Source organism: Lissotriton helveticus, chromosome 5_1 (genome assembly GCF_964261635.1).
Source record: "Lissotriton helveticus chromosome 5_1, aLisHel1.1, whole genome shotgun sequence".
Taxonomy (NCBI): Eukaryota; Metazoa; Chordata; class Amphibia; order Caudata; family Salamandridae; genus Lissotriton; species Lissotriton helveticus.
In genome coordinates this window covers 498603600-498620353 of record NC_136065.1, presented here as the reverse complement: position 1 = coordinate 498620353, position 16754 = coordinate 498603600, and the positions used below count along the sequence as shown (strand labels likewise).

General features: G+C 41.0%; 1 protein-coding gene across 2 annotated transcripts in view; it reads left to right on the top strand.

Annotated features, from left to right (window-relative positions):
• The window catches only part of VPS13D (vacuolar protein sorting 13 homolog D), a 2979414-nt gene that overhangs the window by 34406 nt on the left and 2928254 nt on the right, over positions 1–16754 (top strand). For both annotated transcript variants that reach the window (XM_078642819.1, XM_078642818.1), the window contains exons 3-5: positions 191–268; positions 11733–11923; positions 15274–15354. In XM_078642819.1, coding sequence (XP_078498945.1) covers positions 191–268; positions 11733–11923; positions 15274–15354 — 350 coding nt within the window. The remainder of the gene's footprint in view (positions 1–190; positions 269–11732; positions 11924–15273; positions 15355–16754) is intronic.

Below are 16754 nucleotides of genomic sequence, written 5' to 3'. Positions count from 1 at the left end.
TTCCACATCATTGCAATGCACCTAAACCTTGGTGCTTCCAGCCTTATTTTGCATAATACAGACTGAGGCAACATGGCGAAGGTCTCAAAAGTAACACATTATTACTGTCTATTTATTATACGTTTAAGACTTTTATGCTTATCAACATTACTTCATAGCTTTATAATTCAACATAATTTTTTTCTTGCAGGTGCTGTTGAATTAGAAAACCTTCCTTTAAAGAAAGATGCATTGAAAGAGTTGGAGTTGCCATTTGAAGTAAAAGCAGGTCAGTGGTCCAACAAAAAAATGACTCTTTGCCGCAGCTAGGAAGGATATGGTTCTGGGTATACTTAGGAATCCAAATTACTCGTAACCATAGGTACGAAGTGACTCTCAATATAGGAAAGATAATGGGCATAAAATGTTCGACCTCATTTTGTTCAGGACTCCCACTATCGATGTAAGGATGAGTAGCAGTATTTAAGATGTTAATACCTACGGACCTTTATGTCTTCCAGGGAATGATGTGCTCCTACCCAGGACAATATTTCAAGAGATTAATAGTTTGACCACTTTGTTATGTGCTAGGTTCCATCCTATGATCAAATTGGGCATTCTTAGACTGATGTGTGAAAAGTGAGGGCTTGCTCTTACAGATTTTGAATCCTATTATCTTCTGGCTCAATTGCAGCATTTGCCAGTTTAGCTGGACACATCCCTAACTGTAAAGCAATGCATCTAGCTAGCTGTTTAATTGAAGTGGCCCTTGGGTCCCCATTTATTCCCCCCAAATCAAATATGCCCCAAATTGCTACTCTAGATGTCTCATTCATTGTAGATTTTGATGTATGGGATCTTTCCACATTTAGGCACACTTTAATAAGTGTGCCTAAATGGATGTGGGAGGATGTCGCACGATGGGAGACTTGTGCAATGGAAATTAGATTTTTAACATTTGAAGAAGTTTACAATGAATGTGGACTGCTGTCTTGCCAAACTTATGCTAGCTGGTAAGAGCTGCTCGTATCACCTGGGAAGGATTTTCTCAGAGACTACCCAATTCTCCTACTCTGATGGCGATGCATGCACTAACACAGGGAGGTTGATTGATCTGTACAATCTATAGAACATTTTTGTAATAATTCTCCTGTGGCCACTCTGCATGTACGAAAACAGTAGGAAAGAGATTTTGAAACACAAACAACAGATACTAAATGGACCAAGATGTTAGTCATGCGTAATGTCAGGTGTCATCTTATGCAATTAAAAATGTTACATAGAACATATTTAACTCTATTATTGTTAAGTAAGACATACCCAACTAGATCATAAAACATTGGATTGTGGGTTTACATCCCAGGTCAAAAAATGGGAATATTTTGTTTAAATTTGTAGTCTTATTCTTTTTGCTACCCAAAGGTGCATACTGATCCATTGGTCGCAGGCTATATGTCCTTTGACTGACATGTGGAAAGAATGGTTGGCCGCTGACGAGACACGTGTCTGCAGTTAGATCTGATGATAAGTTGGAGGAAGATCTGCATTATTGGAGAGAAAAGACTAATAGTATGCTTGACAATGACTTTGATCTTCTCTGATGAAGTAATATTCCTGAACAGTGTAGTTATAGCCTTGTCTTAATCGATGAGCAAACATGTGGATAATCTGCTGTAGTCCTTACTGAGCACTTGTAATATGAACTTGGATTTTGATTAGATAATCAATGATGTGCTAAATACAAAAAAAATATAACATGCATGGTATTGCAATCACTGTCTGGTAGTGTAAGCACCTGTCAAATGTAAGAAAAATGTTGAATTCTTAAAAAAATATATATAAACATTAAATCACAAATATCTGCTTCACTGACTCTGCTATTTGGTTTTCAGCCATGCAGCATCAGTCATTCTTTAAATCACAGTCCCAAAGTGCACACTAGTAAAGTCTTTTGCCAAAGGGCAAAATCCTCTTCAAAATACGGACCATGTTGATCAACTCGTCACCTATTCCCATCCTAGCCATGACCTTGAATAGGTATTCCCACGCCAGTTGATTAAAGGCTTTCTCTGCATCAATGGAGAGGGCCACTGTTTCTTCCTTTCATTTCTGGTTTGCATGTTGACCGGTGGATTTTGTGGTCAATAACTTCTCTGAGACAAATCCTGCTCGGGATTTAGATTGTCATAAGTACTTTACATATAATTCTCTTTCCCTGTCTTTTGTATTCTTACAATCAACACAAAAGTGCTCCCTCCAAAACAGAGGTTGAGCCCGCCCAGTATTGGTAGTTTTACCAGGCAAGGACTCATTGATGAAACATGCCAGACACGTTTGTGGTTACGAGACCTTTTTAAAAAGCAAGGATTCTTTTTCTTTCTGGGTAGGTTAAAGGTTTCACTTAATTCTCTTGTGGAAGCTCCTTTTTGGTTCTTAAGACATTATTTGGGGAAGATGAGCTGACCTTCCTAATCGCTTTTCTTTCTCTCCCCTCTTGTTAAGATTACATTAGTAACAGCCTGCCTACTTTTTTCCATTGTTCATAATATTTATGCCTAATGGATTCTAAAACATTTCTGCTTTGTGGGAGAAGTGTACATTTAATTCATACTTTGCTTTAGTCAACAGTCAAAGAGTGTCTTCTGAGGGGGGAGATTGTCTATGTAGGTGTTTTAGGTCTCCAACTTCTTTTTGTTCCTTGAGTTTCTTCTTATGATGTGCTCCCTTACTAATCATTATGCCGCTCATGTAAGGTTTTTCTGAGGCCTATAGTGTCTGGGCTGAAGTTACACAGTTTTCATTTAAGACAAAAAAAGTCCTTGGCCTGGTCATTCAAAGCCTTTCTCTCTTTGGGATGCTTATAGATAGGTGTGTTCATTTGCCATATCCTTGCATTTGGGGGTGTAATTCAGAGATTTGGAGATCTCAATATTGGTGCATTTTTGTAAAGGTCAGCTGGTCAGATTTGGCAAGCATACACATTAAGGAGAAGTGCTGTTTTTACCAAAAAAAGTCTATTCTTATTTTGGTTTTGTTTGGACAAGACAAATAGATGTACTCACCACTGGTAGGGTAGATAATGCGCCAGAAGTCTCTTGTGCTACGATCTGCCATCAGATATTTTAGCATATTCCTATGTTACTAATATTTGGTTTCCCAGATCTAGAACTGGGTATTGCATTTACCATAATGCAACGAGGTGAACTGTGCTGGGATGAGAGGCAACGTGCTCCCTCCCCCCTTGTGTTTAAAAGGATCCCTTGAGACAATAAGCTTATTAGCCCGCCTGAGATACACCTGAGTGCCTGTGGAGTGGTACTATGACCTGTGAAGACTTGACTCCAGATGACTTTTCTCTGCTCTGTACTACTTCTGCTCTCTACTGATGAAGGGCTAAACCCAGAAACACTTGTCTAGAGATGCACCAACTTTGGAGAAAAACGACAACAACTTTGAAGTAAGCGTACTGCATTTACCAGAATACAATGGAGTGAGTTGTGCTAGGATGAGATTCAGTGTGTTCCCTCCCTCCTTGAGTTTAAAAGTCTCCCTTGAGTCGATGAGTGGACAAGCTCATCCGGGATGCACCTGTTTGCCTGTGGAGTGGTACTGTGACCTTGAAGACTTGGGCAGCATTTCAGCAACACCAGTTGACCTCTGTCTGCTCTCCACTACTTCTACTCTCTACCACACCTATCTAGAGATAACAGCATTACCTGCACCAACCTTGGTGAAAAACTACAGCAACTTTGAATTAAGCATACTGCATTTACCAGAATGCAATTGGGTGAACTGTGCTGAGATGAGATGCAGTGCTCCCTCTCCCGTATCTGTTTAAATAAAGTCTTTGTTTATACGACCGATTTTTAAAGCTCCCTTGTTATATTTGGTTGTGGATATTATTTTTACGCTTTTACAGTACAGTTAATTGTGGGCAGAGGTGACTCCCAGGTTCTTAAAGGGACAGGTATCTTATTTTCTTTACTCTTAATGTAAACCTATTTGGCTACATTTTTATCTTCATGTATCCAATTTTAAAGGCATTTTGCTTAACACATCCTGCAACCTAGCTCAATTCAGACAGTCTATGGCAACATTATGGACATTCAGAAGAATAATGACATCTCGGATAGACTTCTATTGTCTGTGAATTTGCCTGAACTCTGGGATAAAGGCATGCTACAGTGTTTTGTATTTGGAACCTTGGTGAAAAACTACAGCAACTTTGAATTAAGCATACTGCATTTACCAGAATGCAATTGGGTGAACTGTGCTGAGATGAGATGCAGTGCTCCCTCTCCCGTATCTGTTTAAATAAAGTCTTTGTTTATACGACCGATTTTTAAAGCTCCCTTATTATATTTGGTTGTGGATATTATTTTTACGCTTTTACAGTACAGTTAATTGTGGGCAGAGGTGACTCCCAGGTTCTTAAAGGGACAGGTATCTTATTTTCTTTACTCTTAATGTAAACCTATTTGGCTACATTTTTATCTTCATGTATCCAATTTTAAAGGCATTTTGCTTAACACATCCTGCAACCTAGCTCAATTCAGACAGTCTATGGCAACATTATGGACATTCAGAAGAATAATGACATCTCGGATAGACTTCTATTGTCTGTGAATTTGCCTGAACTCTGGGATAAAGGCATGCTACAGTGTTTTGTATTTGGAACCTTGGTGAAAAACTACAGCAACTTTGAATTAAGCATACTGCATTTACCAGAATGCAATTGGGTGAACTGTGCTGAGATGAGATGCAGTGCTCCCTCTCCCGTATCTGTTTAAATAAAGTCTTTGTTTATACGACCGATTTTTAAAGCTCCCTTATTATATTTGGTTGTGGATATTATTTTTACGCTTTTACAGTACAGTTAATTGTGGGCAGAGGTGACTCCCAGGTTCTTAAAGGGACAGGTATCTTATTTTCTTTACTCTTAATGTAAACCTATTTGGCTACATTTTTATCTTCATGTATCCAATTTTAAAGGCATTTTGCTTAACACATCCTGCAACCTAGCTCAATTCAGACAGTCTATGGCAACATTATGGACATTCAGAAGAATAATGACATCTCGGATAGACTTCTATTGTCTGTGAATTTGCCTGAACTCTGGGATAAAGGCATGCTACAGTGTTTTGTATTTGGAAGGATAACTATGCAGAAAGGTGTTTCTGGGGTCCTTGCTAGCAGATAGGAATTAGCCAAGCATTTATGTCTTCAGTGAAGATTCCTACAATGCAGAACCAGGACAAGTAAGTAGCCTTTTCTTGCAACCCACTCTCCTATTCTTCTTGAGTGTCTTCCTGTTTATTAAAACATTATAGAGAAACCATGTATCAGAAATGTAAAATAATGTAAAGAATAGGTATTTTCCCTAAAAAAGATCTGCTTTCCCAAAGTGGGCCTAATCTCACCTAGGTGTTTGCTTGCGAAACAAGGGTGGAGAAACGGTTTAGAAAAACAAATGTGATCTCCAGAACCCTAAGCCAGATAGCAATTGCTAGAGCGGCCATCACTAACATCTTTACAGACAAAGCAATCCGGAAAGCTACAGCTCGAAAGGAATTAGTGTATGAAGTCAAAAAGGAAGTCCAAACCGCCGTCAAAAGTCTTCCAAAAGGAAAGATGGGATTTGGACCCAAATTCTGTGGGTGGATCGAATTGTTATATACGGCACCGCTGGCACATGTAGTAGCGAACGGATATATCTCAAGAGAGATTATGTTGGGGAGAGGAACGCGGCAGGGTTGCCCGCTGTCCCCTCTCCTCTTTGTCCTCGTACTGAAGCCGCTGGCCGCGTGGCTGAGACAGGAACCGCGAATTCGGGGGCTAGGGTGGGAGGCGGACTGGGAGGACCGGGTTTCATTATATGCCGATGATGCGCTAATATACCTAACATCCCTGGCAGAGTCCTTGAGGGCCCTAATGGATATTCTTACGACGTACGGGACAATGGACCTACGCCCGAGCTGCCTCCGGGATGTACGCTCCAAATTGCAAGCAACGGATTCAAATATCTGGGGATATATGGAACCCCGCTGGACGGTGTGTTCATGGCAGAAAACCTGACAAAACCCCTTACACGGCTCAAGGCAGATGTCGGACATTGGCGGTCTCTGCCGTTGACACTGCTGGGGAGGGCGGCGTTATTCAAAATGTTGGCACTACCCAGGTTCCTCTACGCCCTCCAAAACACCCCTTTCCCAGTCCCTCTTTCCTACTTTAAGGCTTGAGGCGGAGGTCACCTCGTTATTGTGGGACGGTCGACCACCCCGTATAGCGCAACACAAGCTAGTGCATAGCTGGTATGACGGCGGCATTGCCCTACCAGACGTGAAACTTTACTAATGGGTTTTTGCAATTAATAATCATAAACCAGTGGCTGCATGTCCCCCACGATGAGCCAGCGTTCCGGTTAGACAGGGCCCTCCTTCCTGCACAAAACCTGATTAAAGCTCTCTACACTAACAAACGAAAACACACACTCACAGGTCCCACTGCACACACGATCAAAATCTTGCATACCGCGCAGAGGGCGCTGGGATGGGAAGGGGTACTAACACTCGCCACTCCACTTTGGGAGAGTCTGCGGCTCGGCACCCTAGTAAACACTAAAGGGTTCAGAAAATGGGACCTCATCGGTATTACGAAGATTGGTGACCTTTGGGTGCGGGGAGAGATACTCACTTTCGCGGCACTACAAGCCAAATATGACATGGGAGACACAGAACGTTATCGCTATTTGCAAATTAGACACGCCCTTCAAGGCGCAATCCCCCAGGGCACCACATTGGCTGATTCCTCGCCCCTTGAAGATAGAATTCTAACAGACTACATGGAAAAAAGGCCATCTCGCAAACTTATCGAAAGCTGGTCAATAATAAACCAGATCACACGCTGACTCTTCGGGTCAAATGGGAAGCAGACCTGGGAGACATAGACGACACCGATTGGTTGGGCGCATTGGCGTCGGCCCGTGAGGCAGCGATTCCATCGCGACTTAAGTTGATACAACTCAAGGTGTTACATCGGGTGTATTACTCCCGCACCCTTTTATATAAGCTGGGGCGCGCACCAGATCCATTCTGCCTTAGGGGTTGTGGGCAAGTTGGGACGTTTTATCATGTAATATGGGACTGCCCCAAAATACAATCATACTGGGACCAGGTTACGACTGAAATATCGGAGGTAGGGGGGGCTGAGGTCCGGCTGGACCCCCGGTGTTGCCTCCTAAACATCTGGCCACCTACTGACCTAAACTTAGCATTACAAAATTGGACTACACTGGGCATGACCATCGCTAAGCGGAACATTGCCAGACATTGGGGTTCAGGGTCACCACCTACAATGCATCAGTGGGGCACTGACATGGACATTTCCATGGTAGCTGAAAAAGCGGTCTACACTCACAGGGTTGTCCCAAAAAATGGTCCAGAATATGGGGGAAATGGAATGAATCACGAGGGAACACGCAACATCCACCCCAGAAGATAGCCAATGAGCGGGGTCCGGTCTATAGGGACAGAGCTATGGTTCCACATGCAATGGTACAAGAGGAAGAGCGGCGTAGAGAACGGTGTTGCATATGTTAATGGAATGGTGAACTGCCGATGTTGGACTGTACTGTGTGCTAGGATATGTAGTGTGCTCGAATTAATTGCAGCTGGAGATGATTACTGTTTAATACTATTCAAGATGTTTTTGATTGTACGATTACGAAATAATAATAATAAATATATATATATATAAAAAAAAAAGTCTTCCAAAAGGGAAAGCCACTAGGCTAGATAGTATTCCTTCCGAGGTTTTATGGAACATTTTTAGAGCAAATTAAACATATCTTAGTTGATCTGATCATACATAATATTTACCGGTGGCCAGCCTCCCAAATCTTTGTCTTGCGCTAAAATTGTTATTTTCCCTAAAAAAAAACAACCTCCGGAACACTTAGGATCATACTGCCCTATAACTCTTATCAATGCAGACTCAAAAAGATTTTGGCAAATAGGGTAGCCCCTGTGATACATAAAGTGATCGCCAAGAGCCAACATGATTTTGTTCCAGGAAGATCAACAATAAACCACATTCAGAGAGTTATTACGCTATTTGACGGCAAGGAAACTGCAGGAGACCCTATGGCACGGATCCTTCTTGACGCAGAGAAGGCTTTCAATAGGGTCTCCTGGCAGTTTCTTTGGAAGGCTACGGCAAAGGTGGGATTCCAAACTGGCTTCATTCAGTTCATACAAAAATGTACGTTAACCCCAAGGCAGCGGTATTGGTCAATGGAAGCTTAACTAAGGAATTTGCTATCTCCCGAGGAACATGCCAGGGCTGTCCATGCTCACCATTGCTTTTCGCAATATATATTGATCCTTTTATCCGCTGCCTAGAAAGGAACAGCGAAATCACTCCTATCATATCACAGGAACACTCCACAAAAACCTTAGCATATGCAGCTGACATTGCTATCGTTTCCACTGATCCTACGATAGCTATGCATGCCATTGAGATTGAAGCTAGCAAATTTGGCTTAGTCTCTGGCTACGCGCTCAATCAAGGGAAGACGCAGATTGTCCTTAATCAAAAAAGCGCGATGGACCACCCTCGAGTGGTGGGAAAAGCGACATACCTGGGAGTTGCCATCTCCTCTGATCTTGAAGAACTGGTGGGCATTAACGTTAAATTAATGCTGTGCTCAATACAGAAAGATCTAAGCCGCTTGGATAATCTCCATTTGTCCATATTTGGAAGAGCAAATGTAGGTAAAATGTTTTTTTCCTGAAAATCTTATATTTATTTAAGGCAATCTGTCTCGAATTCTCAAACCAATGGTTTACAGCAATTGAACGCACATTCTCAATATTTATCTGGGCATGCGCACCACCCCGACGAGCCTATAAACTCCTTACCCTCCCCAAAGACAGAGGTGGGCTCGCTCTTCCCAAATTAACAAGGTACTACTGGGCGTCAGTACTACTCTATAGCAGGGATCTACTACAAAACACGAGGACTGAGGAAATAATTGAAGATGACCATACACCATCTATTTTTCAATTGCTTTTGGGCAACGCAAGCCGAGGGTATCTGAGGAGGCACTTACATGAAAGCTACCATAAAAAAGTTAAGTTCAAGACACTATACAGTGGGTTCAAGGTATGGAAGGCAGTAAAGAAAATACTAGACATAGGGCAAATCTCACATTATACCCCTGTAACGGACAATCCAATTCTTCCCGCAACTATCTTTAGTGATAACTGTATAAATAAATGGTACAGGGCAGGAATAACCCAGCTAGGATGCCTGTTTACATTGCGGGGGATCAAATCCTTCAAAGACCTGAAAGATGAATACCATCTAGATTGTCCTGCTTCGCAAGCCTGGGGGAGGACCCTAGGGGAAAAGTCAACTGTGGTGGAGTCAATTATTCACACTAGGGACTACACTATTGGCGAAGTCTACGCCTCGCTGATGGCAATATTCCCCGATGACTTAGGCAAAACATTGCTGAAGTGGCAGAGTAACTTAGAGATATCAAACGAGGGATTTTTCACACACTTATCAGCTAGCTCAAACTATCCTTATCTCCACCAAGCTTCAGGCACAATTTTATAAAACCTGTTTTTTTCTATATTACACTCCAGATAAAATTGCTAAGTAGGGAACCAGTAAAGGGACATGCTGTCCGAGATGTAAACTATTTAATGCTGACTCCATTCATATCTTCGCCTCTGCCCCGCACTAACATCTTTAATACAAGAGATAGAGAATTTTCTGACGTCCGTTCTCAATAGAGAGACCATTTTGTCGAGCGAGGTAATTATATTAGGGGCTGACGACCCAGATAATCCCGGCTGTGGCCATGAGCTTATATTTGTTGCAATGGCGCTTTTTGAGGCTATGCATTGCATTGGCATGGCTAGATCCTATAGCACTCATTCCAACAGTGGTTAGCTAGGCTATTGTACACACGCAAAGGGGTGTGGAGGAAAACAAAGAAAGGGAAAAAGGAAAACCCCTAAACATTCCACAAAACAAAAAATCCTTTGTTTTGAGAATACTGCCCTCACTCACACACCGAAGTGTGCGACATGCTTCATCATCGGGTCTGCTTACAATACGCCCAGGTGTAGCCACACTCTGGACGGAGCATAGGGAGGGGGGGGTTTAACAAAAAACGACCACAAGACAAGTATACGAGACCAAACAACATATAAACATAAATCAAATGATGATCAGTGAATATCACCCTGTGATTGGAAGAGGTCCACAACACTTGCAGTTAAAGGGAAAATGTTTAAAACTAGTTTGTGGATACCAAATGAAAACTTTATTAACAGGCTCCACAACCAGGATTAAAAGAAACAAGAGGATGGGTAGTGTTTTTAAGAGAAACTCATGATTCTCAAAGCAACCCTCCTAATACTGCCTTTATCAACATGTTTCGACCGACTTACTGTGCCACGTAGGTCACCCCGGTCTTCTTCAGGACATGTGTTGTTGCCAGTTCCAATATTGGTCCCACCGTAGTTCGGTCAATGTACCAATTTAACTGATCACATGCGATTCTAATCGAACCAGCATGTATGGAGGGATCCCAACAACATGGGAAACGCATGCGAGTTTATTGAGAAAGTAAACTCGACATGGCGTCCTGCAGGAAGGTGTCCCAAGAACACAACTGTTCCGAGGACAACACCTCGTTTGTCAGCCTGTCTTCAGATCGCCGCATGGCTATTGGCCATGCACAACATTGAGGTAGCCATCTACAAAAGGAAAGGTAAACTGCGCCGCAAAAGGGGGCTTAGGATCTGGACTCCTCTCACACAATGGCGCTCCATGCAAAATTAGAAATGTAAGTGGAATTGTACTATGCCTTTGCTCTCTTTTTTCTTTTTTTGCTTTTCTAATTAGTTCTCCTTTAGATATCTTCCTGTGGCTTCTTCTTTTTCTCTTTTTCCTTTAAAATAGGATACTTAATCTTGGGAATCATATTCTAAAAATGTTTTTTCTTATGTAAATAGATAATGTGTACTATGGTTTACCTGTCTGTCATTGAGGGAAGGAGGGTGGGGGTAAAGAAATTGAAAAATGTTGAGTAAAGATATTAAAAAAAAACAAAAAAAAACAACAAATGTGAGAGCCAGAGAATGCTCTATGGTTACTATCGTGTTAAGCTACCCTGAATGGTAGCAGTGTACTCTTTTTAGGTATCACTATCTTTCTGTCATTGGATATAATTATCAGTTTGTAATAGAACATTCCATATGCTGATTTACAGAATCAGTGTTTGTGGAAGTTTCTAATGGTTAATTGTAGTTAATAAATTGTAACTGTGTAAAGTGTGATGGATTTTCCATCATTGTAAATTTAGCGTTAACAACCAAAAAATTGGTATTTTGGAATAGTGACCCAACAAAACTAATGGACATCCCCAAATTCATACATTGGTTACTGTGGAACATTTTGAAATGTAGAGAAAGGGATTCTCTACATATTTTCCATCTTGTAAGACATCTGCATGAGTAAATCTTTCCCATGTGAAGTATTGTTGTTGTAAATTTCCAATTGTACTCTTGGGATTCTCTATGAATTCCATCACAGTCTGGTATCTAAACAAAATGTTGGAGTAATACTGTTGGAGTGGATTTCTTACTTTTTCAGCCTGTATATGTGTATTATGCCCCTTGTTGTTTGTTCTGTAAGAAAACCTTGGAAGTACTCATTGAGATTTTCTCAATTTACAGGATTTATTGGAAAGATAACGTTGCAGATTCCATTTTATCGGCCACATGTTGATCCCTGGGTGATTTCAATATCAAAGCTGCATGTGATTGGAGCACCGGATGGGCTACAAGAGTATGACGAAGAAAGGGAAAAGTTGTTTGCTAGAGACTATAAGAAAGCTCTCATTAAAACATTCGAAGAAAAATGGAAGGTAAGCAATGGAAAACCTTTATAGACACTGGCACATGTTGATTACTATATCTATCTACATTAATTATAACATCAATTTAATTCTTTGAAGGATTTGGTGTTATAAATGCAAACTCTTGTGTGGTATTGTAAAGTAATATGTATATGGTGAACAACAAATGTAATAGTAATTATTTGCCCCCCTAAAGATGAGCCGTCCAGTTTGGAGAAACAAAAACAGTTCCCTTTACCCAGCCCTTCATCGCTAACAATCATCAACAATAGGCATTCTAAAATGTTCCTTTGTTTGATGAAGGCTGCTAGGGTTTTTGTGATGTATTGCAACATCATTCATCTAGTTACCCCTGTGAAAATTGTACCAGTCCTGTTAGGTTACAACCATTACACATGTGCATGCCTCAAAGTAACAGTGCAAACATTCTTGCATCTCTCACACACACACATATAAGGTGGTTAACCTAGTATGAGACTTTAATTCTGAGACTTAAGAAGTAGGCAAAGGAAAGAATCAAAAGCCTTTGATTACACAAACCAGATTTTTTCTTTTTAAGAAAAGAAAAATTATTTTTTATATTAGTTAATATTAGTAGAGATGGCGATATTTATATTTATTTATTAGTTTTATACCGCATATCTGAACCACAAGGGTGTTGGACCACTTCCCAAAGCACTGTAGGAATTACCTCAAAAAGTAGAGGATAAATAAGGGTACAAACTTGCAGTATGCGAGTAAGATAGCAAAATTGGAGGACAAACATGTGACTAGGAAAGACATTTGGTCACAGGGTGTTCATATTGTGAGGGATTGGACGACAGATAGACAATAATTAATTCAGATATAGGTTGAATAGATGCTAGGTGACAAACTAAAAATAAATGGCCTTGCATTGTTTTTTAGGCATCTCAGTGTTGCCTTATCTCTTCAGAGGTTTCTTTCAAGATGCGTTAACATTGATGACAAATCTTGCCGATTCTGAAATTGTCGTTTTGAGTCCTGCAAACATTATCTCTCAGCTGTCTCAAAAGGCCTGAAGTCATAGGGCCTGAGTTACAAAGGAACTCATAACCGCACTTGTAGAAGTACTGTTCCTCACACTTGCAGTTTTACAATTTTCCCTATTTCTCAAAACTCAGCAGTAGTACACCTGGAAAGCTCTGCCATTCTTCTTTTCCCCCAATGGTTAATTATACATAGTGTACTATTATGCGCTGCACAAGAGTTGCCTGATGCACACGTGTGTTTTCTTTTCCTTTTTGTTCCTTCATGAGAAAATACATTTTTACCATTAAAGATATCACTTCCCCTCCACCCCCTGCCAAATTTGTGGGTGATACATTTCTCTTCAGACATTGGATGAGAAGTTTGTCCATCCCTTTCCTTGGTCAGAATATCTAATAACTCAATAGTTTGTAGGAATTCCCCAACTTCCAAGGCGAACTATGCCTTCTAACTACCCACTCTCTACCCTATTTGTGGAGTTTACTTCTCATTATCTGCAGTAGTGGTAGAGAATTGTGCAGTAGGAAACCCATTCATGCTTAGCCGGTATCAATTTGTGTATAGGTGCCAGATGTAAATGGAGCTTTTTGCATCGGATTATAGCTGTAAATAGTTCTGTGAATCATGTCGTAATTCTCTTTTAAAAATGAGAGAGTTAAAGCTGAGAATAGAATAGTTTCTGAGTGCTGACTCTCCGCTTACATTCCCTGGAAAAGACATCAAAACTGCTGTCTGGGCTTGGAGAAAATCCCTGGACCATCTTAAAGGAAGGGACAGCTTCAGTTTTGAAGATGGAAAGGCTTCTACACCGGCACCCTGCCTCCATGTTGTGACCAATAGCAATGTTGAAGGGGACTGCAGTGCAAGCTGACGCTGCACGTCTAGCGACACATGGCAGTCTAGATGCCAGAAGCACAAACTGCACTTGTTTACGAGTAGTACCGAGGTGGACTTGAGTCGCAGGAAACAAGCAGAACCTCAAGCTGCCTCACCGCAATTGGTGTAAGGTGGAAGTCTGGCTCACTGATCTACAATTGGAGAGGGGCACTTTTCAGCCTACTGGGGTTGGAGTCGCGGTGGCCCTGTACGGCTCTACCTCCGCCATATGTTATTGGTTCGCCGATCAGGAGACTGAGCTATTAGCCTTACCAAAACTCTGAGTATTTAGAATAGAAATGTGTATGGGGAATGCCTTTTTCTTATCAGCCCAGAGTGAGGGAGGCTGGTTTCAAGAGGGGAGATACTACTCTTTCCCATCTAGTCTTTCAAGCTGAAAGAAAGGAACTCCAGAACCAAAAGTGAACACAGGGAAGGAGACCCACAATTGCAAGCTTGAAGCAGCCCTTTCCGGACTTAGGAATCTTTCACAAACACCCAAGGGTGCAACCTCTTGGAGAATAGTGGGGGCTAATCCAGCTATTTAATATGCCTGAACTTTGGGGGCCACTTTTGTGGTGATATATTTTCCTTCTCTTCTTAAATGTATAGAGGGTTTAGATAACATTGTAGCTGCCTGCGATTTGAGTGCTTGGTTATGTGGTGACCTATTGTAGTCACAAATAGCAATAGTAATAAAATGCATGGCACAACTGACAGGCTTGATATTTAAAAAAACATTACAAGTGAAATGGCCGTCAGCAATTTCTGTTGTTGATGATTGATTTATAGTATGGATATTTTTTATTAATATAAAAATATTTAGTTAGTTGTGGCAGAGTTCAGTGTCTGCTGGGAGGAAGTGCAGTAGTAGGATCCTTTTACACGATTTAGTGTTCCCTGTGCCTTATCATTTTGTTATGTTCTGGTTTTCGTGCTCTTTGGTCTTTGTTCTCCTTTTGTTGTATTATTGTGGTTAAAGTTGTTTTATATGTGCGTCAGGGCCTATTTTCAATATAACATCAGGTGTGAAGAGTTTTTGATATTAATTAATCTTTTAAAAACAGAGTCCAAAATTGGACTTTACGTGCGCGATTAGCATTATAGGCTCCAAAATGCATCCTTTTGGTTTATCTGTGTGATTCTGATGGTTTTGCAGTTTTTCAAAATTTTCTTTGCATTTCCTGATAAAAGCCATTGCGCACTTATCTAGCCATGGATTGACTGTGGCCAGTACTTACCTCATTTATCTGTGTGTTGGGCATGAGTGGTACAATATCTTGATTTGCTTCAATGTTTGGTGCACTTGTTTGACTGCTATGTTTAGTTTGGTAGAAGAAGAAGGTTGAAGGAATTGGGGACAAAATAAATCTTTGCCAGCATGATGGCAATTAATTATGTTGATTTCTTATAATTCACAAATCCCCTTTAATGTTGACTTTTTTACTAACCTTTCTCAATGTGTATTTTCGTAGAATGAACAGAATCTAAAAGGTGAATCTTACTGGTACTCTGTGACTGCATCACTTGTCACTAGAATTGTGGATAACATTGAAGTAAGTTTAAAGATCCTTGTTTACAGTGCTCTTTATAATGTATTTTCACAATGATATTTTCATTTTAGCAAAGATGTGTGACACCATAGACAAAGAATATAAAAACACTGTTTTGTTTGTATTTCTTCTGACATATAAATCGCTTTTTTAATTCTTTGATTTGCCAGTTACACATGATTTGACATCATCCTATTGAAATCATGAAGTGGGTATTTTATGCATCAGTCATGTTTAGCTATACATCAGCACATTTGTTAGACCGGTCAGCCTTAGGGTTGTCTTCCCTCATACGTTTTGTGTGCTTGCCTCCAATTTTGCTGAATTCTTTTTGCTGGCCTCAGGACTCTGAGCACTTTAGCACTGCCAACCAGTGCTAAAGTGCATGTCCTCTCACTCCTAAACAAGGTTAGATTGACTTATCCACAATTGGCATATTTAATTTACCTATACATTCCTAGTACAGTGTACTACATGTGCTCAGGGCCTCTAAAATAAATGCTACTTGTGTGCCTGGAGCACTGATTGCACCACCAACGTAAGTAGCAATTTAGGCATGCCTCAGGCCTTCCACTGCAGAGCCTGTGTGCGCAGTTTACACTGCCAGTTCGGCTTAGCATTTAAAACCCCTTGCCAAGCCTTAAACTCACATTTTGTTACATAAAAGTCTCCCCTAAGATAGGCCCCAGGTAGCCTGTAGGGCAGGGTGCTGTGTAATCAAAAGGTAGGACTTAGACTTTTAGGTTTACATGTCCTGGTATTCAGAAACACCCAAATTCGTTTTTCATTACTGTGAGGCCTACCCCTCCCATAGTTGTTTTTTGTTTTTTGTATCTGTTTATTGATTTTCATCAAAAGAAAAACATCATTAGACATGACTGCTGTTACACTATGAGCCATACAAACAAACCCCCTCCCTCCCCCCACCCGTCCCAAAAACTGAAACAGATACAGTTCCTAGATGATGTAACCATACACTTGGCCTAATAATTGCATACAATTAAAAAACGATACCTTAATGACCTGGAACCAGACATGCAGCAAAGCCATTATGAATCCACCAACAACGGCAATAGGGCATAAGAGTACTCCGACCATAGAACAGTGCTGAGGGCAATTAGTGAGCACAAACAGGGAGCCAGCACAAACCTATACATACATAATCATACGGGATCCGAATTAGTGAGCAAGTATGCTGTAAGCGGGGCCCAGAAGTCCCTAGGGCGAGAGGTCTCAGGTAGTTCCTCCTCATAGATTTGTAAATTAGTTTTACAATGCAACAGATCTCGGAGCCACTTTTTTTTGGGCGGAGTGGCTTTCGCCCCCAGCATTGCGCCACAGCTCTCCTCGCAAATAGGGTAGACAGTGCAACTATTCACCTATTACAAGGTTTGAAACATTTG